The sequence below is a fragment of the Neolamprologus multifasciatus genome, chromosome 12 (genome assembly GCF_963576455.1).
Source record: "Neolamprologus multifasciatus chromosome 12, fNeoMul1.2, whole genome shotgun sequence".
In the NCBI taxonomy this organism is placed as follows: domain Eukaryota; kingdom Metazoa; phylum Chordata; class Actinopteri; order Cichliformes; family Cichlidae; genus Neolamprologus; species Neolamprologus multifasciatus.
Window position 1 is genome coordinate 14862159 of NC_140450.1, and position 24109 is coordinate 14886267.

At 41.2% G+C, this 24109-nt stretch overlaps 2 protein-coding genes across 8 annotated transcripts in view; one reads left to right on the forward strand and one right to left on the reverse strand.

Annotated features, from left to right (window-relative positions):
* Positions 1-8113, forward strand: part of pde4d (phosphodiesterase 4D, cAMP-specific) — a 198318-nt gene extending 190205 nt beyond the window's left edge. For all 6 annotated transcript variants that reach the window (XM_085181358.1, XM_085181357.1, XM_085181359.1 and 3 more), the window contains 9 exons: positions 425-518; positions 621-796; positions 918-1016; positions 1130-1294; positions 1530-1629; positions 3301-3455; positions 3586-3708; positions 3823-4005; positions 4095-8113. In XM_085181358.1, the coding sequence (XP_085037484.1) occupies positions 425-518; positions 621-796; positions 918-1016; positions 1130-1294; positions 1530-1629; positions 3301-3455; positions 3586-3708; positions 3823-4005; positions 4095-4604 (1605 nt within the window). In that variant the 3' untranslated portion in view covers positions 4605-8113. The remainder of the gene's footprint in view (positions 1-424; positions 519-620; positions 797-917; positions 1017-1129; positions 1295-1529; positions 1630-3300; positions 3456-3585; positions 3709-3822; positions 4006-4094) is intronic.
* On the reverse strand, positions 6583-22413 carry rab3c (RAB3C, member RAS oncogene family). 2 transcript variants are annotated; one of them, XM_085181363.1, is made up of 5 exons: positions 22093-22413; positions 20185-20406; positions 16514-16632; positions 12717-12841; positions 6583-12527 (listed from the first exon to the last, which is right to left on the reverse strand). In XM_085181363.1, exons 1-5 carry the CDS (start codon positions 22108-22110, stop codon positions 12337-12339), a joined length of 675 nt encoding a protein of 224 aa, XP_085037489.1. In that variant the 5' UTR covers positions 22111-22413; the 3' UTR covers positions 6583-12336. The 2 variants fall into 2 exon arrangements, with proteins under 2 accessions (XP_085037489.1, XP_085037490.1); XM_085181364.1 differs by lacking the exon at positions 22093-22413 and adding an exon at positions 21443-21674.
* Between the last annotated feature and the right edge of the window lie 1696 nt (positions 22414-24109).

Genomic DNA, 24109 nt, shown 5'->3' on the forward strand with positions numbered 1-24109 from the left:
CAATTAGGCACCGGGGAGCTAAGAGCAAATGAGGAATAAATAAATGTTGTCAGTTTTTCCAGGGCAGCAGCCCTCTAAATCTGTGTGTGTGTGTGTGTGTGTGTGTGTGTGTGTGTTAAAGTGAGAGAAGGTGACATTTCTGGGAATAACTACTGTATTGTTCCTTGAAATTTTAAAAATCTGTCTGCAAAAGACTGCTGCTATTAGGAATGTGTATGCCATCAAATCTGTTTTCTTTACATGCATAGATTTTTTTTTTCACGTTCTGGAACTTGAACTATGTTTTCAGTTTCTGTTCTTTACTTGAAAATGACATCATTAAGTGCCTCTGAAAAACCTGACCTGAAAAACCAAGTAATTGTGATTATGCCTTTTTCCGAGACACTGAACCCATTATTCATATATGCGTGTGCTCCGCTTTCAGTTCAAGAGGATGTTGAATAGAGAGCTCACGCACCTCTCGGAGATGAGCCGCTCTGGGAACCAAGTCTCTGAGTTCATCTCCAACACCTTCCTGGGTGAGTGATGACACGGGTAGATAGACTCGCCCTCCTTCCTGCATCGTGACAATCTTTGTATTCACTTTTCTTTTCTTTTTTTTCTGCACTGTGTCTCTCCAGACAAGCAGCATGAAGTCGAGATGCCATCCCCTCAAACGCAAAAGGAGAAGGAGAAGAAGAACAAGCCCATGTCTCAGATCAGTGGGGTGAAAAAGCTGCAGCACTCATCCAGCCTCACAAACTCTAACATCCCTCGATTTGGGGTCAAGACCGAGACCGAAGATGAACTTGCTAAGGTGTGTTTGTGTGCATAATTTACATAAATATAGTGCACAGTGTGTGCAATTTGATGTATATAGTTGAGGGAATTTATTTCTGATCTTATCTCATTGTTTTTTGGGGTTTTGATTTTTTCAGGAGTTGGAGCATGTGAATAAATGGGGCCTTAATGTTTTTAAAATCTCCGAATTTTCTGGGAATCGACCACTGACAGTCATGATGTACACAATATTCCAGGTAAAGACTTCCTTCTTCTGTTTTTCTGGCTCTTTTGCTGCTTGATGAATCCCCAAATTGTCCAAATTGTCTTAATTTTAATACCCCTCCCCCTTGTTATTTCTTATTTGCAGGAGAGAGACTTGTTAAAAACTTTTAAAATTCCACTTGACACCTTTATAACCTACCTGATGACCTTAGAAGACCATTACCATGCCGATGTGGCCTATCATAACAACATCCATGCTGCTGACGTCACCCAGTCAACTCACGTGCTGCTATCCACCCCTGCCCTTGAGGTGAGGTGCAAGTGCACGCGCACACACAAAGACATGGAACACTCTTGTACACATGCATTGACATGCATATACTCACAAACACGTAAGCCATGCTTCTACAATCAGCTTCAATCAAACTCCTTCTCCACGTCCAATCAATGGCTCTAAACTTGAAAGGGTATTTTTATCCAGCGAGCTGACTCTTGCATCAGTGCCCTCCGCTCTCCCTTCAACACTTGCTTCTTCTTCTTTCCAGGCTGTGTTCACAGACCTTGAGATCCTCGCTGCCATCTTTGCCAGTGCAATTCATGACGTGGACCATCCCGGAGTCTCGAACCAGTTCCTCATTAACACCAGTAAGCCTGAATATGAGTGTTAGCAACTGTGTCATTACCAAGTATTCACAAACGCACACACTCTGGCACAAAGGTGAGAACATGCACATTGATGCCTCTGCTTCGTTAGCAAACATACATATGCACACACTCTGCATTATAAATATAATTTCTCTCATAAATTGCATTTCATAATTAATCCAAACTCTGAATTGATTCTTGCATTAACTTCAAATGTGCAGGTTGGGCTTAAACACTTAGTGCCTGCACGCATGCACATGTTTACCAGCATGTTTTTTGCAGGCACGTGTGATGGCTTTGACATGTGATTCCAAAGCAGAGGAGTTCAAAGAGTCGATCAATAATTGCCCTAATCCCTGTACTCAACATCATTCAGGATTCTTAGGAAAACGTCCTTCTGAGGACAAATGTAGCCACACTATATGTGCTGACCTCAATATTTTCTTGTTTACATCAAGTGGTAGCTAATCAACACTGAGAGTCTTATTTCTTTTTATAGGCCATTGCATTTTGGTTGCTAAATTCCAGTAATCTCCATTGTTGAGTGAAGGGTAGACATCCCAAAGACAGATTTATCAACACCTGAAGAAATAAAAGCCAGACAATCTGCGTGACTCACTAACACCAAGAGTAGTGATAGAAGCATCTAAACTGAGCTTATAACCAAGCCAGACTTGTATGCCTGCTTCATGTTGTTGTGTTTGTTAATGTATCCCTGAGCTAGACACTAAACCCCTGTTATCTCACTTTAACTGACTCACTTGCTTATGGTTAGCGGTATTACAAATATCACCTTAATTTGGCGGTTTAGAGGAAAACTCAAACAAAAGCAGTTTATATCCACTGGGCACAAATGCGTAAGAGTATTACTAACACCAGCCTCAGAACAGAAGGCACACTATGCAGTCGCATACACGTAACACACACATAAAATGTGTAGTGCTTACCATAAGCCCCAAATGGGGAATCCCTGCAGTAAAGGCAGTGTGAGTCATCCTTGTTAAGTGCCACCAGAATGATCTGCTGTCAGCCAGAGAGCAACGGAGCAGGATCCCCTTTCTCTGTTCTGCTGCTCGGTTTCACTGTGGCCAAGACTAATGCATCTTAATGGAAAATCTAAATACAGCTAGAGGTCCTTCAAATGACCGCGAGTGGGAAATCTCTCAGCGGTAAACATGATGGGGCTTTCTTCTGCTGCTCATTCACCAAGGAATCCATAGCAGCACACATAAAATTCAGCAAGACACCATTAGAGAAATTTGTTGCGCTAATAGGCGATTGTTGCACATTTATTGTCTTATGGATCTAATTAAACTGAAATGCACAGTTTAGAATTGCTGTTCCCATCTATGGTCATTTGTATTTGGCGGTATGGTTTTGGCACATGCACATGTGTGGAAAGCACAAGGCACTGAGAGCAGCAGCAACACCTCCAGAACAGAACAAGAGCAGGCATGCATGACTGCAGACACTGATTTAACAAGACAAAGCATGAAAAGGAAGAGATGGGGTGGGTTACAAAGTGGCTTTCAGCGTGTATCAACTTAAGCTTAGCCTAAAAGCAACTTGAAAAGAATTTCCAGTTGGATGTACAGAAGTGTACCAGCGGACTATTTCAGCTTCCTGCTAAGTTTCTGCAAACTAAACTAACAAATCGTTTCCCCCCTGCAGATTCAGAGTTGGCACTGATGTACAATGACTCGTCCGTCTTAGAGAACCATCATCTAGCAGTTGGTTTCAAGCTCCTGCAAGAGGAGAACTGTGACATCTTCCAAAACTTGACCAAAAAACAAAGACAATCACTGCGAAAGATGGTCATTGACATCGTAAGTGAAAAGAGTTTCATCTCTTGTAATAAAGTCTGAGTAGAAAGCCTTGTGTAGTATATTACGTACAAATTAAGCGACAGTGTTCTTTGCTGAGTACTAGTAACAGTTTGTTGTTGGTCTTTATAAGGTGCTAGCTACAGACATGTCCAAGCACATGAATCTGCTGGCTGATCTGAAAACAATGGTGGAAACTAAGAAAGTGACCAGCTCTGGTGTCTTACTGCTGGATAACTATTCTGACAGGATACAGGTAAAACTGGCTGTCTAATATCCACGTCTCTGTTGTAGTATTTCCTGCTGCTGTCTATATTGTCTTTTGGGACATTGGCGCTGTGTTTTAGACTGTGTTACCGGTCACATTCAGGTTCTCCAGAACATGGTGCACTGTGCAGATTTGAGCAACCCCACCAAGCCTCTGCAGCTGTACCGGCAGTGGACGGATCGCATCATGGAAGAGTTTTTCAGCCAAGGTGACCGAGAACGGGAGAGGGGCATGGAGATCAGCCCCATGTGTGACAAACACAATGCCTCAGTGGAAAAGAGCCAGGTAACACACACAGGCAGATAAGTGTATTGTACTTGTGTACTGTGTAGACACACACTGAGAGTCCTGTTTTCCCTGCGTGTCCTCTGTAGGTTGGATTCATAGACTATATCGTCCACCCTTTGTGGGAGACGTGGGCTGACCTGGTCCATCCGGATGCCCAGGACATCCTGGACACGTTGGAAGACAACAGAGAGTGGTACCAAAGCACCATCCCCCAAAGTCCCTCCCCTGCGTTGGACGAGCCTGAGGACAGCACTCGACCTCCGGGAGGGGACAAGTTCCAATTCGAGCTCACTCTGGAGGAGGACGGGGAGTCGGACACTGAGAAAGACAGCGGCAGCCAGCCAGAGGAGGAGGAAGAGGAGGAGGAGGAAAACAGCTGTACTGATTCTAAAACACTCTGTACACAGGACTCTGAATCAACAGAGATACCTTTGGACGAACAGGTGGGGGAGGACGATGACGATGATGATGAGGTAGTAGAAGAGGGAGAAACACCCTGCTCACAATCATGTGTTGTCGAGGAAGAGGTAGCAGAAGAGGAGGAGGAAGAGGAGGAAGAGGAGGAAGAGGAGAAAGCGAAATCCCCTGACACATAGCAGTTTATGGACAGCATCTGATTAACTCTTCTTCTTAGTAATGACAGATGATTATTTATAGAATATTTTTTGGGTTTTGTTGAATCTGTGTGTGTTTTTTATACATCCATGTTTCTGGTTCCAAAGCGTGCGCTGCTCCCCACCTTGGCCACTCCTCCCTGCCCGCTTTGTTCAGACACGCCCACCGGTACTACTTCAAGTTTTTTTGCACTCAGGAAAACTCCTTTCCATTCCCATTTGTACTGAAGTGGTGTGTCTTTATTTCACCTTTACAGCCCCCTCCCTTTTACAGGCTTAAGTTTAGGATGTGGACCAGCAGTTCACAGTCTCCTCCGTGCTGTTCTTACTGTACGTAACATCACGTTTTCCTCCTTTTCTGCTTCGTCTCAGCCTCGCCTGAAGGTTTGCCAGTGTTTCCGTGTTTTATTAAGTGCCCATACTCTACAGAGACCGTTGTTGGCGTGTTCAAGGAGAACCTCCCTCTCGGTTAGGTCATATCCCCCCCTCCCGCTACAAATTAGGAGGCACGTTATGCTGTCATCTGGTCAAGAAAACCTGACGGGGCGCCGCAGAGATGAAAGCTGCAGCACATCGGGGAACTTTTTGAGACACATTTCTGCTATGGAAGTCTTCCTTGAAAACCTGACTGACACCAAGCTCAAATCGAAACGGCTGTGTCGCTGTCCTAGACCTCTTTAATTTTTTTGTATCGTACTGTATGTAAGATTCAGATATTTTCTAGAATTTACTTTTGCAATCTTAGGCTCTGTTTTGTTAGAAATAAAGAAAACGAGGGAACTTTTGGAAACTAATGGGGGAGAAACGTGTCGTAGATATTCAGTGTTTTTTTGTTTTGTTTTGTTTTTTTTCTTGAAGGGGATATCTTTACAGCTGGGTTACATTGAGTGTTCTGAGCTGTTTGCACTTGCTCCAATAGCATTTATACTACTATTTCCATGCCACTGTACTCATATTTGGTTTGTCCTGTCAGTTTGAATTTTGGAATTCATTCATAATAACTATTGTTTTTGGTGAGCGTCTTCACCGAGAAGGAAGCGTGAAAACCGAGGTTTTCACACTTCAGTTACATTGTTACAAGCCTTTAAATTTAATTGTCGTTGCCTGCAGTTCTTTTGAACACATCCTAAGACAATGCAATGCTTTGTAGTTGATACAAAAAGCACCTTTTTTAGAAGCTTGTTTAGTGCTCCAAGTATACAGAAATAGAAATGGTATTATAGGGTGATTTTATACAAATGCTACGAAAGCTTTTTATCGTCCTTTTCATTTTCTTGCCCTTATTTGACACGCACATCAAGAACTGCTGCTTTTTTTCCAGTCACTGTGTTTTCTTTTACCTGTTGTAAATGTGCTTTTCATCACGAACACGTTTTTGTTTTTATAGGGGTTTTTTTGCCTACACGACGTTAACTCCAGTTACTGTCTTTGTTTTCGACAAGACAATCAGCTCCATCGTGCATTCGTCAGATATCCGGATACTCTTGCACAGATACATATATTCATTTATGATTGCATTTATTGTTTTTATTTAAACTCGCCAAAACATATGCGCACATAGGCTTGAACGTTGTCGCCCTACATCACAGCCAAAACTCTTCACTTTTTTCTATCATATTTTACGCCTCAATTTATTATTTATTGCTTGATTCTTTTTTCCCTCTTTGTGTGTGTGTGTGTGTTTTGGGTCTTTTGCATTATGAAGATGGTACAGTAAATATTTCACTGTAGCATAGACCACATTGCAGGTTTGCAGGTTACAATATCCAAATATACTTTTTAACCCCAGTGTACATACAATATTTAAAAGAAAATCCACCTCTTTAAAGAAAAAAAAACACACTTGAAGTACTGCACACCGCTTTTTTAAAGAGTGCTCATTTTGATTATGTGTCATTTTAAAACTTTTTATTTAATCTTTCATTTTGTGCCAATACTTTTCTTTCTTTCTCCCCCCCCCCTCCCCCCCACATCCTCACCCAGAGCCCTTACCTGTAATAAAAAGTTTTCTGGTTTCATCGCTGTTTACAAACATATATTTATTGTGCTGTACATAATATATAATTATTAATGTTATTACTATCATAATGCAGTTTGCTGTAAATGGTTGATTCTTATCATCCCTTTTGGTGATGGTGTGGCTGTATTATGTACCTCTTGTTGAGAGAATGTTTATTTACACATGAACTTCGGTGTAAAAAAAGAAAAACAACAAAAAAGAAAAAAAAAAACTAAACGATCCATCGACATGTTGCTTAGCTGAGAAGTAGCTCAGTGAAGAGAGAGGGAAAGCCAAATTGTTTTTTTTAAGAAAAAAAAAGAAACTGTTCCTTGGCCCATGGGCTGTGCCTTAAATTCAACACGTCATTTACTTTTAGTCTTTTTATTTTTTGAATTCTCTAGTTCTCTTTTTGCTGCAGTGGTGAATCTTTTTGGCTCGGGTCGGCCCGATCTCCTGCTGAGAAAAGTTGCCTTTTCCACAATCACAGCCAAACACGGTTTGCTCTGTCTCGCAGCTACGGCGCTGCTTTGAAAATACGCCGTCGGTGCAGACGTGTGCGGAGACTCGGTTCGACTGCAAGCCTGAGATTTACCACATGAGTGATGTGTGGCCTATAGCCAGCCGGATGTCCCAAGAGTCGAGTTTGCTGTAGACCTGGTCTGAACAGCTCACACTTCCTTTACGCTCTGCCTCTACACTCACAGATGTGATTCAGCCTGTTAGAAGGAAACGTAATGCGGGAGTCGCTTTTTTGGCTGCCGCATCACCTGCTTCTGCGTGGCTGTCTCGCAGCTACAGAAACACTGAATGGGGCACAACAGTCGTGTATAGCTGTTGCTTGACTACGGCCCTACAAAGCACAGAGGCTTCGAGACACATCTGCATGTTCAGCCACTGCTGCATTAATTATGGCTGAAACACTGGCGGTGTGTTGCTTATCTATGCTCTGCCCGCACGACCACTCACATTACTTGCAATATCCAAAACCACTGACATCTCTCTGCCTGCACAGGAGAAGGGTTTATTATATTTGTGTAGTGAAGGGAGAGGTAGGGGTGGGGGTATGGGGTGGGATTCAAGGGGTTTGGGTGACTGCATCATTGTCCTGAAACATGGACTCTTATTTTGACACACATACTGTAGATTCTAAACAGCCCTGGACCAATGGAAATAGTGGGTTCTTTTCTCATTATGTGTTCTATTTTTTTATGGTATGAAAGGAGAATACAAACTGTAACTTTAAGACAAAAAAAAGAAGAAAAAAAAGGTCTTTGGGACAATTATATTTTGGGTTATGTCTTTAGAATGCCAACTTGTCTGGACGTTTCACAGGACAATTAAATTTTTATTTTAATGGATTCCTTGTTAATTGCAGTCTATTGGATAGCACTGTAGATCATACAACTTTATGTAAAAAACAAATAAAAAGAATGAAAAAAAGTTTTTATATGCAATGGATTAAATAAAAGCATGGGTTGATTCTGCCTAATCATTTCTTGCTTGGATTGTTTTTTAAGGTATTGGAGAATTGAGTCACAGTTTCCTCATAAAACAATCTCTTCATACCTACTGAGGTGTCTCATAAGGTGATTGAGGCATAAGTTTTGACACTTCAGCAGTGAAAAAATATCAGGAACTTCCTGCTGATATGAGTATAAGCGGTGCCTTTAAATTGTGGCTTGCCCTTTGGTGTGCAAAATATTAAGGCAGACCACTGCTGTCGAGCACGTGTCTCTCAGCAATTATGAATGCACAAATTGCTTTGAAATGCTCAAGAGGAAGAGCCAAGACAAAGCAGCTGTACATCTGAGTGACATGATGTCTTTGAGGCAAAGACATGGGTATTAGGGTAATTCGTGATTCTTAATTGGCCATAGGTGTGAAAGATCCCCTGCATCTATGCGTTAGCCCCAATAGACAGGCGGCCTGTCCAGGATGTGCACCAGAGTTTGCCCTGTGACAACAAGGATAGGCTTTGTGAGAAATTTAGGACAAACAACATTAGCATCTCATCAATGCAAATATCTAATAAGCCAATCACGTGGCAGCAATTTGGTGCATTTGGGTAGATACGTAGGTAGACATGGTCAAGATGACCTACTGAAGTTCAATTGGAGCATTAGAGTGGGGAAGAACGGTGATGGCAGTATTTCACAGGCTGCTGATCTACTATGATTTTTCCTCACAACCGTCTCTGGGGTTTACAGAGAACAGTCTGAAAAAGAAAAAATCCAGTGAGCAGCAGTTCTCAGGGTGAAAATACCTCGTTGATGCCAGAGGTCAGAGTTGAATGGCCAGAATGCTTCGAGCTGATCAGAAGGCAACATTAAATAAATGAAAGACTAAACCAAAGTATGCACAAGAGAACAGGGAAAACACAACATGTTGAACACTAAAGCAGCAGAAGACCACACTGGGTGACACTCCTGTCAACTAAGAACTGTCAAAAGTGTTAGACAGTGTGGTCTACAATTCACGCAGGCTCAGCAGATTAGGACAGCAGGAGATGAGTCTTAAATTCTCAAATTTCTGCTGCAACGTTTGGATTGTAGAGTGAGAATTTGGTGGATTCCTCCTGCATCAACAGTTCAGGTTGTTGATGGTAGTGTAATTGTGTGGGATTATTTACTTGGGGCAGTTTGGGCTCTTTAGTACCAAGTGAGCATTGCTTAAATGGACTGGTTCTTATATAGTACTTGAAGCGCTTTACATTCACTTGCCTCATTCGCACAAGCACTATGGTATTTCTTTCCAACTGTGATGGATGCATCGGAGAGCAGCTTGGGATTAGTATTATGCCAAAGATATTTAGCATGCAGCCTGGAGCAGACAGGGATCGAACCTCCAACCAACCACCAAGCTACAGTCACCCCGAAGTACACCACAGCCTACCTAGCAAACTGTTTATGTAGCAAAGCTCAAATCATCTCAAACTGTTGTCTTAAAAATGACAACTGTACTCAAGTGGCTTCGACAGTCACTGGATCTAAATCCATCAGAGCACCTTTGGGATGTGGTAGAAGGGGAGATTTGCATCATGGATGTGTAGTAACTGTCCGATGCTATCATGTTAATATGGACATGATAGCATAGACAGAATGTTTCCATCACTTTGTCATGAAGAATGAAGCTTGACCCAACCAGTACTAACAAAGTGTACCTAATGAAATGTCTGGTGACTGTATACTTAAAGTAGCTTCACAATTGTGTTTTTATTGCACCGCCAATGGAGTTACAGTTTATAGTGTGTACCTATGACAATGCCTATCAGGTAAAACTATAGTAAAAAAGCAAATAAAATGATAAATACAACATTTTCTACTCAAAATAGTGCGATAAAAGTACAACGTTCAAATGTACATTGTAGTTATAGTGGGTTCTACTTACCATAAATTCGTCACTTCCGCTCTAGTGACACGATGCTAATCCAGCATCGTGTCACTAGGTGGCGCACTTTGCCTTAAAATGGAACCAGAGCAATTTCACTGAAACATAGGTGCGGGTTGGAGAGCAATCTTCACGCTTCACGAGTGAACAAAGAGTCACGAAGGACACAAACGCCCGCAGATAGAATTGGATTTATTTCCTATAATCTCAAAAACATACTTCTTAGTCTGCTTGCACTCCAACAAATAAATATATTCAGTTATATGTAAAGACATAATGTTTTAAAATGGCATTTTTACTCTAGTGGGCTGAGGCTAACCATCCCTCTATGAAATGAATGCGACCATTACAGTAATTTATTTCATGGCTACTGGCATCAAATCATAATGTCACACACATACACAGATGTGTACACGCAGGCGCTTTAAACTAGTTCATGTGTATTCCTATTCTTGGCATTAGTAAAACAGTATGGCATATGTCATGGACTAAGTTTTCTCCCTGACTATCTGTCACAACAACACTGCATTTTGACATGATAATACAAGTTCGGTCAACAACCAACAGTTAGCAGGAACAGCATATAGTATGTGAATACATTTGTACAAAAGGTATACACAAACAGTACACTATATTACGTAATTTGTCTCTTCAATATGGCAGGTACACGCACACATACACACTTACAGTCGCACATTCAGTTACTGAATGAAGCACATCCTCGGGTTTTACGAGTTATTCTGACCTACTGTCACTCACATACGGCAGCTGGGGTCATTGTACTCGAGGACGGGAGAAACTATGTACAGGGTATAATTCATAAAATATTGCACTTATTGGCCCATTGCATCTCACGGCGAACGCCATGACAATGCTCCTAAATCTGTAACACAGCGTGATATATACAGTATCTTATCATATAAATCTACACAGGTATATCAGGACTGACTTCATGCAATTGTTTAGAGCTTTTATTCAACTATGTGACAAACAACCGACGATGTGAAAAGAACTGTAATCTTTTGGCACAATTTTTTTTTCTTCTAAGACTAGCAGAACTGAAACTTTTCTGGCTTTTCAAACAACCTACGACGTTTCTATTACATGGAATTAACATTAAGACACTAGAGTACGGTATATGCCCGCTATGAGAAGTTTCCCTTTTTACATTGTTGTCAATTTTTTCAGAGGGTGGGGGTAGGATGGAGGACTTAATTTTATCATACAAACATGGAATTTAAGCATGCTGAGTCAAAACTTAAACATATTTTAATATATGGCTGTTTATTCCATGACAGAGCTGATCATTTGTTGTGTATCGCATACAGTGAGCTGTGCTTTGACAGTAAGAGATTTTTCCTTTAATGGAATGCTAAATCATTGTTTTCATGTGGAGCAGGGGATGGTTAGGTTTGGGTAAGGCCTATCTTAAAATAAAACAGCACACATTATTGAGTTTTTGGCAGCATGCTCATTGGATCGAACTATAAAAGAGTGTCTTGGAGGCTAAGCACATGGAAATGGTTGCTTAAGATATACTTATTAGATATACTTAGAGGAATCACATCTACAGACAGCGGAGGGTGGAACAGTACTCACGTCAACGTTACACATACTCCAACAGTAAAACAGGACAGAGGGACTTACAGAGGCCGTATTGAAGATGCTAAAAGGCCACTTTTTTCCAAGGTAGATGATTTTAAGATGGCGAAGTTGCAGTCGGACATAATACTCGCATTCACGCAAACCCGCACTCACTTAGTGTGCAGTCACACAACAGCCACACGCACACACGTTACACAAAAGAAAGCCGCTACATCCTATAGTGCACTAAATCATAGATTTGGCAGCTTCAGGAACCTATAAAAGGAAAAAACATACTGTACAAAAACATAAAAAATAAAAAGCTTATTAAAGCACTCACTGACTATCCTTCAAGGTATTATCATCATTATTATAGGTTTTAAAGGTCTTAAGGATTAAGTGTACAGTGTGAACTATTTGCAGCCTATGAAACATACTTGGTTTGTAACCACACTAACTAGCCAAAGAATGAGAATATGGTGTCTGTGTATTCAAGTTATACTGTAATGTTATGCATCTTACAACAGCCACGTTTGTTTTCCTGGTTATTTGCTATTGATATAAGGTGATAAAGTTAAGAGATAATAGGACAGATTTTTGTAATTCTACTACTAATCGGGGTTTGAAGTGTAGTCCAGGGGAAAGCAGCACTATAGCAGGAGTGATAACGCTCAGGGAGAACAATTTTTTACCACCTTACAGGACCTGTGCTGCTCTCCTTCTGCTCCCTGACATGGCTCACTAACAATTGCAGCCGGGCTGCTGGAGGGGTGGAGCGCTGTCTGTGAGTTTGGCAGTGGGCGCTCCCGTGGTGACAGCAGGATCAGCGTCCAAACTCTCAGACATCTTGTCGCAAATTAGGTCGACGAGACGCTCAAAGGTCTGCTTCACGTTGATGTTGTCCTTGGCGCTTGTCTCAAAAAACTCGAAACCTTGGGATCAGAACGTAGAAATGACCGATTAATGATCACAAGATAAATGTGGGGTGTTTTTGTTTGTTTAGAACAAGCTTGACTGTCTGTACAAAACAAATAAATGTCAAAGGTCTTTCTGCAAAAACCAGACTGTGATGCAACCCAATTTTAAAAACACCAAGTGCTGAATGTTGCTCTGAGACCCACCCAACTGCTCCGCCAGCAGTCTGCCATTATCTACCGAGACCACTCTCTCTTCTTCCATATCACACTTATTCCCAGCCAGCACCACCTGCGCGTTATCCCACGAGTAGGTTTTTATCTGGGTTGACCTGCACGTAATCAGAAAGAAAATACAACAAAAATACATCACATTCACATTAGTGCTGTTTGCCGGGTTTCTTATCAGAAAGTGCTAGAAACAGATTCTGTGCAACTTTTTTATTGGACGGGAAGAAAGGGCAAAATGTAAATCTGTCCACCATTTGGGCCGGTCATGAACAGTGATTGCATCTCCTTTTGTTTGGCATCGTGTCATATCTGAGTCACTGATGGCATTGCGGAAAAGTGGGTCAGTGACAGCTCTGTTCTGAAAACTCGTAGTCACTGTTGCTGTAATGTAGGTCATTATTTGCTAATTTTTTTTAGATATTTACAATTTATATTTAGACAGCTATAAAGCTTTTAGGCTTTAGTCATAAACACACACACGGGAAACACTGGATTCCATTGTTAAAATAGTTTTATGAACTGTGTCAAGTGTTAATATCATTACATGCTAATAACAACATCCACATGAACAAGGTTTTCACAGCAAATCAGTGAGCTGCTTGAATGGCTCTTACCTCTGCAGGCTGCTTGCAATCTGGGAAGGAATTTAAGGAACAAATTCCTCCCATGGTGTTGCAGTTTTGACAGAAAGTAGGGCAGTAAACACACCATAGGCTGAAAACAGGAGAGAAGGAGCCAGCCATAGAAAAAGGAAGAAACAACATCTCAGAGAGAGAGAGAGAAAGCAGCATGATGTCGGCACGCCGCTGCTCTCTGTCCAGTTCTGTCTTGTTTTATTGCTTCAGATGTGGGTCAGCCGGAATGTACGTGCAGGTATTATTCACTGACCAAGAAAAAAAATAGCACTTGTTTTTGTATTGCATTTAACGAAGCAACACAAGTAATTAAGGGGTGTTATATTAAACAGGTAAGTGCCTTTTTTCCTATTGCTGTCCAATATTTATTTTATTGGAATCTTAAGCAGTTGATGTCAATCTCACAGCGCTTCCCTCATTTTCCTATGACACAGGCAGGAAATGAGCGCGTCACAAGCTTTAGTCAGCCACTGTCAGGGAAGCAGCCGTTGCCATGGCAACCTCTATTTTTTTCCTCCAACCTTGTCACAAGGAACAAGGGAGAGAAAGAGAAATCAGAGCTGAGGCCTGTGGTAAAGGCAAAAAAAAAAGGATTCTGGTTATGTGGCAGGTAAAAAAAAAAGAAAAGAAAAAGCCTCTTCTTTTGTGTACAGCTGATGGATTTGTGCACCGTCTGGTGAACAAGTTCACAGGTGACTCTCCTGGATGGTTGCTGCGAGTGACACACTTGGCTCCATTAATTGAGATACCCATCACAGACTGTGCTCAGACTGCAGCGCTCTATTAAAGTGTCAAGCAGGCCTTAAAAGAATAATAGGTGTGTCTGGCTCTGAGCTGTCTTTACAAGAAAGCCTTTCTGGCTTACAGTAACAGAAAAATCGCTTGAATACCAATCAGGCAGATGATATGAAGCGGTTCCTGCTGAAGTACAGAACCCCAGCAGATTTTTTTTTAAACATTTCATTTCCAGTTAAACAACAAATATGCGTTTTGTTAGATTAAACACTTTAACAGCTGAGTGACTGGAGCGGAGAAGACAGCGGTCTTACAGTAATGGTATTTATCATACAAGTCACACAAAGAATTTCTCATGCAGCCCACTTTTATGAGGACCCCACATAAAAGTGGGGTGCATGAGAATTTTGTATAGCCCAGCTTAATATGATTTTAACCTTTGTACTGTAGTTCCTTTAATTCCAACAACATGATCCAACTGAGAGACCGGAGATGAAGACTTTCTCCAGGACCTCAGAAATTAAAGAGAGTTTAGAAATGAAGTATGAAGTTGGATCAACTGCAAAAGTGCCGCAATATGTATAACTCAGTGCAGCTGCTACAACATTTACATCATAAGGATGAGCCTCCGATGATTCACAAATCTTTCCTCTCAAAAATGCACAGTTTGAGCTCCTGTAATCTCTTTTGGCTGGCAGTGGGAGAGGCTGGGAAAGTGCAAGAAACAGTGTAAATAAACTACAAGATGTTTCCCATCCCAACACTTTTGTACAGTCAAGAGGAAGGATCAGCAAAATGTAAACCAAAAGATATGTCAGGGGCGGTGGATCTGATGTTTTAATGTATCTTTGATGCTGTTGTGCTGTAATGGTTACACTGAGGAGAACTTCTTGTTGCTAGAGTGAAAATTCTAACCCAAAAACCCACTTCCTGATTCGATGAAGCCTTCTAAGTCCCGTTTTAGACTTGGGTGCATCATCATAAATCACAGATGTTAGACTTGGCTCAGACTTACTGTTACACCCCGCAGACACTTGAGTGACTCATGAATGGACCGCAGCCATGACCTTGACAAGTTCCCTTCCTTGATTCTTAAATCTGACAACAGCGCTGCAAACACTACATAACAAGCCTGTCAAATGTGAGACAGTGCTGTGGCCACTGTGAGGACTTTGGAAAGTTAAAACAGCTCAGACTCACAAGGAACTCAAACTATCTCCGCTAACAAGTTAGGTTAAGTTTATATCCATGACTATGTCACAGTCTTATCTGCTATTCCACAGTTGTGGTGTTGAATAATTGCAAGGAAAGTGTTGTCCCACAATATGAATAAACAAAGTAAAGGTGAGACTTGACCTACGCCAGTGTCCTAACAGAAAGACCACCAGAATTTAATCAGTCCATGCAAACAGTTGCTGCACACTCAAAGAAAGCTGCATAGCAAATGCATTGATATTCACAAGACAGGAACAGAAGAAGTATCGATCATGTACAACATTAAGTCAAGTTTAGTTTATAGCACACTTAAAAGCTGCTGCTGACCAAAGTGTGGTACAGTTAAAAGAAGCAAATGACATAAACTGAAACTGACTGAACAAAAAGAATTTAAAAAGGAAAACATTTAGTGAGAAAACATGAGAAAAGCAACACAAATAAAAATACTCAGAACTCAGTCTGATTTAAAAGCCCAAGAATAAAAACGGATTTTCAAATGCAGCATTTATCTATTTATCAGAAGTAAGAGATAACTCCCAGGTTCCTTGCAAAGGGCTTTTTAAAAAACGTTAAAAAAGGTCAAAGTGGTGGAGGTGAGGGTTTATAAAAACACAATAAAATCTGTTTTTGTTTTTTCAATTAAGAAGATTTAGTGCATCCATGTCTTAACATTCTCCAGACAGCCCAGTACGCCTTTCAGAGGAATCATAGATTTATGTTCCAGTGGCAGATAAAACTGTGCAACATTAATATGAACCATACTGAGACCAGTATAAAAGTTGAAAAAAAGGCTGAGGACCCCACATAAAAGTGGGGTGCATGAGAATTTTGTATAGCCCGGCTGAATATGATTTTAACCTTTGTACTGTATTTGCTTTAATTCCAACAACATGATCCAACTGAGAGACGGGAGATGAAGATTTTCTCCAGGACCTCGGAAATTAAAGAGAGTTTAGAAATGAAGTTTGAAGTTGGGTAATTTTTAGGAACCGGCTCCACCACAGCATGTTTAAAATCAGACTAAAGACTGCCATTACTCGCATCAGCCTCTACAGATATGAACTGCATGCATTATGAAAACAAACAGGCCTGATATGCGGATGTGATGCAAATGATATCCAGAATAAAAAGGGCCTAGAGATGACACCTGTCACACAAAACTGACAAATATGGGCAGCCATAACTCACCAGTCCTGCACAGCACCAAAGGACTCCTCATTGGTGATGTCGTACATGAGGATGAAGCCCATGGCCCCGCGGTAGTAGGCAGTGGTGATGGTTCTGTAGCGCTCTTGGCCCGCTGTGTCCTGCGCACAGAAAACAAGATTTATCACTGCTGTGAGCAGCTAACTACACTTTACACTGTCAGCTTCAGCCACATGCAACATATGAATAAGCCGATTGCGCAAACATGATTCAAATGGAGACATTTGCTTGGTTTAAATCAAATAAGTTTAAGTTTGGAACATTATATACACACATGTTCACAGCTTCATTTACTGTGCCCATGATGCAGAAACAATCATTATACTAATTGCCTCACTGGTGATGCATTGATGAAGTGCCAAAAAAGAGCAATTCAGTTTTGGCTGATGTGATTGATTCTTTTCTCTCCTCAGTAATAATTGATAATCGCTCAGTAGTGTTGAATACTCAGTGGTGCAGGATTAAAAGCTCAGCTTCGTGACATATATTTCTTAGAAAAAGGGGGTTAAATATAGAAGTACAATGATCTGAACCTCGAGAAACCTGCTCGCTGTTTGTGAGTCTGGACCAAATGCTCAGAAGCAAAGCGAGTGATTACACAGCATTTGAGGAGCAGCACACTGCACACAGATCGCCCTGGCAAAAGCAAGCACTTGCCACAGGCTTTGCTGAGATGTCAGTACAGACAGATGAAGTTTTTTGTTCATGAGAAACAAAGAAAAATAGATCCGGGCAGCTTTATCACGATAAATGTTCCTGTGATTGCTTAAATATGTGCAGACCTGCAATTTTACACACAGTTACATAACCAGAAATCCCAGTAAGATACTGTATGTTTACTGAGCTGTTGTTACACCCACAACAAGTGTGCTCACAGCCGTCTGTGAAACATGACAGAGGACTTCTGGCTGATCTACTTGGCTCTTGTTAAACAGAAGCCCAGAAGGCAGCAGTGGATTGTATTTGCCACAGTACTTTTGCTTTCTGTCATACTGCACATGACCGCAACAGTGTGCCTGTTATAGCCAGAGGACAGCTCTGACCTTCACTCCACAAAGACAGAGCTCACAGCCTGCCGAGCTTCCACGCACAGCACGGCTCGGACCTTTTGTCAGTTGACAATGCTGCAAAAACGAATGCATGCAAACATGTGCATTTTTAATGTCAGCAGCTAGTCTGTGTGGTTCTGCATAAACAGCTTCTTTTGTGGACTGACCAACATAAAAAGGGGAAGATATGTTTCAGAAACTTGTTCACTCTCTGTGCATATATGAAGTTATCCACCAATCGTATCAATGCTAGTGTAACCACAGTCTTGTTCCTTTCTTTCAATTTGAAGTGTTTTAGAAGCCTTTTGATTCTCGGCCGAGTGCTGGACAATGACCTTTGCATTTCAAGGATGTTTTAGTGAGTTGCTTAAAAAGATGGAGCGAGAGGGAAAAAATCTGCTTGAGTACAGAGAATTTGAGCTCCTTGAAAAGCTTCGCTTGTAGTCTGGAATTCACCAGAAATCAATCCAACAAGCTGACTGCTTCAAGTGGAGAGGGAGCCCGACTCACTTCTTCATTGAGTGAAGTGAGTTTCTGTTTTTCCACTATGATGACGCTGCCAGCACTCTTGGTTTCATTCAGCTCAGCCTAATGCGACAGTTGGGACAGCTCTGTGATGCAACATGCAGTTTTATCCCTCAGCAGATTAAGGATGTGCATACCGCAGTGACATTAGCCAATACCCATCACCTTAGATGGGCACTTAGTGTGTGTCACAGCTCTTTCTTAGCCCAATTAAAAGCAACAGGCTGATTACATGAACGCGAGGCCAGTGATTCTCTCTCTGAATATGCCTTTCTATGCTTATGATGGAAACACATTAACTCCATTAGCCAATTATTTGACTGTTCAAAGTCCGTTTCCACACCCTGACAAGCGCCTTTGCTTTGTCTCGCTATGTGATTTGCAGACGCCGAATGTCTGGGGGATCGCTAATTGCTGAGAAAGTCAGCTATGATGACAAACAAGAGAGCAGAACATCTGAAGGAAAGCTGACACTTGTGGCAATACAGAAAGAAAACAGAAAGTAAGTGAGTGGAAAGGAAGTCAAAGAAACAGAAAGAGAGCAAGAAGCTTTCTGCTTCTCCCCACTATCTCAGAGGTGTAGTGAGACAATCTGGTTTCACAGCTCAGATGAACTCCTAATTAAACAAACTCAGACATTCTTCAGTTTCCCACACGTTCTAGAGAAGGTGTTGCTTCTGTTTCCTCTCCCACTGGGCGGCAAACTAACACTTACTAGTATCTTGTCAATGATGTTGAAGCTTCCATCTGTCTCAGTGCTTACACTAGAGTGTCAAACACATTATAGCCTTTCCTGAAGCTTTATGGAGTCAATTAAGCGACCAGCTTAATGCACCACACGTTTTCTAAGAGCGTCTTCACACCTAAATTCTCCATGTTCTCCAACAGTCTAGAGCACAGCACCTTCTTCCTGTATTTACTTTTGCTGCGTCGCCCGCGGTCACATCTGGCCAATAAACAGATTGACCATTCTCACGTGGTTTGCAGTGATGCATTTTGGTTCACTTGGAGTTCACTTGGATTTTTCTCTGTGTGAAAAGACATCAATCACAGGGAAAATTTTTACAAACTCATCAACTGATTTGGAAGAATGTAAACAAATTAGAGAGAAATGTGAGAAATCCGTAAGAATGATGAAGAAATCACTAGAGATACAACATATGTTTTGATGTGAATTGAGATAATAGATAAAATTCAAATCCAAATACAGAGCTAAAGTGGTTATGTTCTATCCAATATCTAAATTAATACCTTTGTGTGCAGTTGTGTTTTTTTTTTACTTTGCCAAATATAAAGCAATCGAATCCTTGAAACACAAGAAGATATGGACAGAGGTCAGGACAAAGTGATAGATTGACAGCCTTTTACAAACAGGGGTCATTCAGCAGGAACACAAAGGTGGAGGGAAACGAGAGCTTGTTCTTTAGTTTTCATTTTGTATTTCCTTATGCTTATGAGTTTTTCCTCCTTCTGATGCTCAGGATTGGTTCTTTATTGTTTTGTTATTTGTGTCTTTAGTTGTAGTTTAGGCATAGATGACTTTAGGTTTATTAGTTCCCTTTAGTGTTCCCATTTTGTTCCTTCAGTCTCATCTTTGTGTTGGTCTTTTTGTTTTTATCAGGTCAGTTGTGGCTCTTCCTGTTTTATTTTGCTAAGTGTTGCTCTCTGTGTTTGTGTTCCTTGCAGTTTCCACTTCCTGTATTACCTTTTATATATTTTATCTCAGTCTCCCCTTTTCCTTTGTCGAGTACTCCTACTTAGCTGATGTTCCTAGTGATTACTAAGTTTTGGAACTCCTATTTTGCAATTCATTTTATAGATTCTGGACTTTGTTTATGCCCTGGACTATCACCATTAAAGCTTGCTTTGGTGTCATTTCAGGTCTCCTACGTCCTCACAGACTCAAATATGACACAAACTTTTGCCTGTGCTCAGACGGCATTACATAGGAATCCGGGTTCTAAAAGAGCGTTCCTTCTCAACAAAATTCGTCAAGTTGTTTCTGCTGGCTAGGTCGTCAGTCAAATATTTTGTGGCTCATTTCTAAACGTTTAATGCTCGCGTTTGAATATTTCATACCCAGATCTGCAGTTTGATCCTCTTGTCATTCTTGTACACAGTCTTCACTTTGAAGTCGATGCCCACGGTGCTGACGAAAGCTGAGGTGAAGGCATCGTCTGCATAGCGGAACAGGAAAGACGTTTTGCCCACGCTGCTGTTACCAATGATCAGCAACTTAAACATATAGTCAAAATTTTCCCCTCCCTCTCCTTTTCCTTTCGCATCCTGAGTGGCAGCCATCTGCAAAAACAAGGAAAGAGATTGGGGAGGAGGTTAATCCAAAGGGTTGGAAACATTTTTAGAAAAGTGCTTTTTTAGATGGTTCATGTCTATTGACCACAAAGTATAAGAGAGGGCTGCAGACAGATGCAGAGTAAAAAGTGCAAGCTTGTTCGACGAGACCAGATCAGAGGTGACAGAAGGCTGTGTAAGGCAAACCAGCATGAGCAGCACCACAAGCTGTTGTATCGATGACTGTTAGATAACCAGGACTTTTAAAAGCCTGATTTTTTCTTAAAATACTTTCTTTAACATATGAGGACAATTGATGTTATGGCAGAGAGAGCAAGGGCAATATTTCAGATTCAGATCTTTTAATGTTTAATTTTACACAACTCCTATTCATATTGTATTGACCTATTTAAACCTTAAGACTCACTGATTTTTTCCTCTGTGAAGTTTTCTTCTAGAAATTGACTTCTGTTTGATAAAAACGTCAAATCTCCTCCCATATTACCACACAATGGTGTTATACAAAGGGCAGAGCACACATGGATCTTTCACCTTAGCAGAGCATCTACCCAAACCGTTTCAGTGCAAGCTGTCAGCAGCCAGCGACCTCCGAGGACGAGAGTACTACGAACAGGACGACACCAGCACAGTCATATCCGCCTCCAAGGTGAATGTTCCGACAAAGCCTCTGTGTCAAACCTGTGCAGTTAATAAATGATGCCGGACCTCCATCACGCACAAGATCAGGACTTCCGTTCGCTTCCGCGTATGAAACAACACCACCGAGGAGTGTTTTTGCAAGGACACAGTTTTGAAAATATCGCTGCAACGATGTCATTTACACGCACCGCATAAAGCAAGAAGCTCTGCTATAAAATTACACCCCGCGGATGAGCGAGAAGCCGCATGCCAGCTAGTGTTTCGGCGACCAATTCTGGGCAGGTCATTTTTATCTATCAATGAAATTCTTCCACGCAATTACGACTATAAGCTACAGAAAAAAAGAGAAGAAGAAGAAGCGTTGAGGACATTTATGTGAACAAACCTGTTTTTGGAGGCCTCGGTTCTATCTGTATCTGGCCCTGTTTTTTGTTTTATTTTTTATTTTAGTAGAATGCGTTTTCTTTTAAATCTATATTAATATATGTATATATCTGAATCTAATGCGGGCGCTGGTTTTCTTCCCCCCTCTGTCTCTCGCTTTCTCTCTGTGGAGCTCCGACCAATTTCAGCACCTGGGAGCTGTCCCCCTCCGATCTCGCACGCGCCCGCCTCTCACCCCTCCCCTCCACCCCGAGAGCAGACGAAAAAGGCTGGCTCGCGTGAGCCGAGCACGAGCACACGAGGAGGGTGGAAAAGCGGGTTTCGTGCGTGTCTGTGACGACACAGTCACCCCGTAGACGGGGGTTGTAGTTTTTGCACCGGAGGAGAGCGGAGGAAAACTGCAGCATCAAAAGAAGAGATTTGACTACATTATTCAGCATGCAGCTCAGTCCAACTGTCACCAACTGAAATATTTAGAGAAAGAAAAAACCTTTGTAGTTCACCCCTTGACGGGCGTCAGAGTAACAGATAACAGTAGTCTATGTCGTGTACAGACGCTCCCTGCCATGCAAAATCAAGAGTGCAGGGATAAAAACATTTTATGCGTATCTGCTATAGTTTGCCTATATATTAAAAAATGGCGAATCTTACCTTCCCATACAAGTCCATTCAATTATCAGTTTGTTTGTTTGTTTTTTTTTACAAATCTTTGTTTTACAGCTCTCTCTTGCATCCAATAAACTCCCGGCTCAGGAGCATAATTTCGTCTTTTTTTTCAGGAAGCAAATATAATAGCCTCTCCTTTTGCGTCACTGTCGGTCGGTTTTTCTGCCGTCCCCCCGCCCATGAAGCAAAAAAGCCCCACTTCAGAGAACAAGCGGCTGTGCAAATAAGAGCCTACCCCTGAATGCTGATGAATATTGTTATTGTGAACCTTTCGGCTCAATGAGTCTGGGATGAGGCCGCGGCGGAAATGAACAACAACAAAAAAAATCTTTGCAATTATAATCGCGCCTATAATTAGATGGAGCAGAGACATTCACACCTGAAGTGTATGATCGTAATTAAACACCTATTTGAAGCATTTTAAACACATTTATTTTTATATAACAGCCTTAATTAGAGGCTTTTTTACGCGTTCACACCTAAATCCTTAGTGGCTTATCTTATACTACTGCGCCATGCGATAAGCAGCACAGACCCAGGAGGCATGAAATTACCGTGGAGTACAACTCGGATTCAGTCAGAGCTCATTTGTCAGGCAGTAAGCAGACGTTTGATAGGGCGTGCGTGAAGTGCGTAAAGCGAGAGGGCGGGACATGCTGACTGAACGCTGTTTGACTGGACGATCTGTGCGTGCGTGCGTGCCGCTGAGTGCGCAGGAGACGAGAGGGAGGGTCAGGTAAGGTAGACAGACTTAACTGTCAACAATAGTTGAGTTTTTCAGGTATTGTTAGAACTTTGCATATTTCTCCAGTCTACGCACACACACACACACACACACGCGGAACTGTTTGTCTGTCCTGCTGTGAGTGGGTTAACTGTGCATGCGCTTGCATCGACTTCATCCAGAATCTAAAACTCTTATAATATGTCTGCGTGTCTGAAAGTAGCTCTTTCGGGATAGTTTGTACTGGTAAAACTCCTTGTTGTCGAGAATAAACAGGATTGTTGCTTCGAGTAGTTTCAGTGCATGACCTAAATGTTGTCAATATTTTTTTCTAGAAGGTTTGTGGGCGAGTGAAAGGTCACTGTAGCCCCACCTGCTGTCGGAAACGCTGCCCTGGTGGTATGTGCTATGTGGTGTGGAAATCAGCTTGCTTTATAGTTTTAACAGTGATAAGAGGAATTAAGTTGCTTACAAAGAGAGAATTTGAAATTATTTGTTATGTTGCTTTCCTCATGAAATACAAGAGGTCGATAGTAAGATATATATATATATATATATATATATATATATATATATATATATATATATATATATAAATATAAATATTACCACATTTTTTTTAGATTGTGTGAAATATATAGTTTAAAACTTATAACGATTTTCGCTGTAAATGCTGAATTCTGTAAATATTTTAAGGCAAACTCACACCATTACAAACTTATATGGTAACCAGTTTCTTTAAAAAGGTGCCGATGTATATACAGAGTATTTCAGAATCCAGCAGGTAAGCTGTGTCAGAATGATGGCCACTACTGGTCTTAAGTTTTATTGTCCAATTAGAAACTGCAGTACAGAAAGGAAGTCATTTAAATTAGAAACAGTCTCTTTATTATATAGAATATTTGTTTATGAAATGGAAAATGTCGAGCCAGATAATCACAGTGAATTTATTGAAATCTGCAATTTTGTTGTCTCTAACTGCTCTGATAACCACAGTGCTGAAAAGCCTCGAGCCTCTCGTCTTTTCTTTATATTTTGCTAGGAAAATGGAAAATAGACACTGCAATTTGTTGAAACGAGTGCAAACATGCATGGAAATGCAGTATATAAGGCAAAAACAGGAGTTTGTACAATTCTAATGAGCTTGAAAGTCCATGTTTGGCATGTCTTCTTTTATTTTTCAACATACCCTGAACTCTTGTAGATGAGCTTTCTGGTAATTTGATTACATAGTCTTGAAGTCTTAATAGTTTTCCAGGCTTCTTGAAACGCTCAAAG

Excerpts from the sequence above, each read along its gene's own strand:
- rab3c (XM_085181363.1), bottom strand. Across the intron at positions 16,633-20,184 it reads GGATCAAACTGCAGATCTGG|GACACAGCGGGCCAAGAGCG; the intron begins GTATGAAATATT and ends TTCTGTGCGCAG. Across the intron at positions 12,528-12,716 it reads ACTGCTGGCGGAGCAGTTGG|GTTTCGAGTTTTTTGAGACA; the intron begins GTGGGTCTCAGA and ends TCTGATCCCAAG.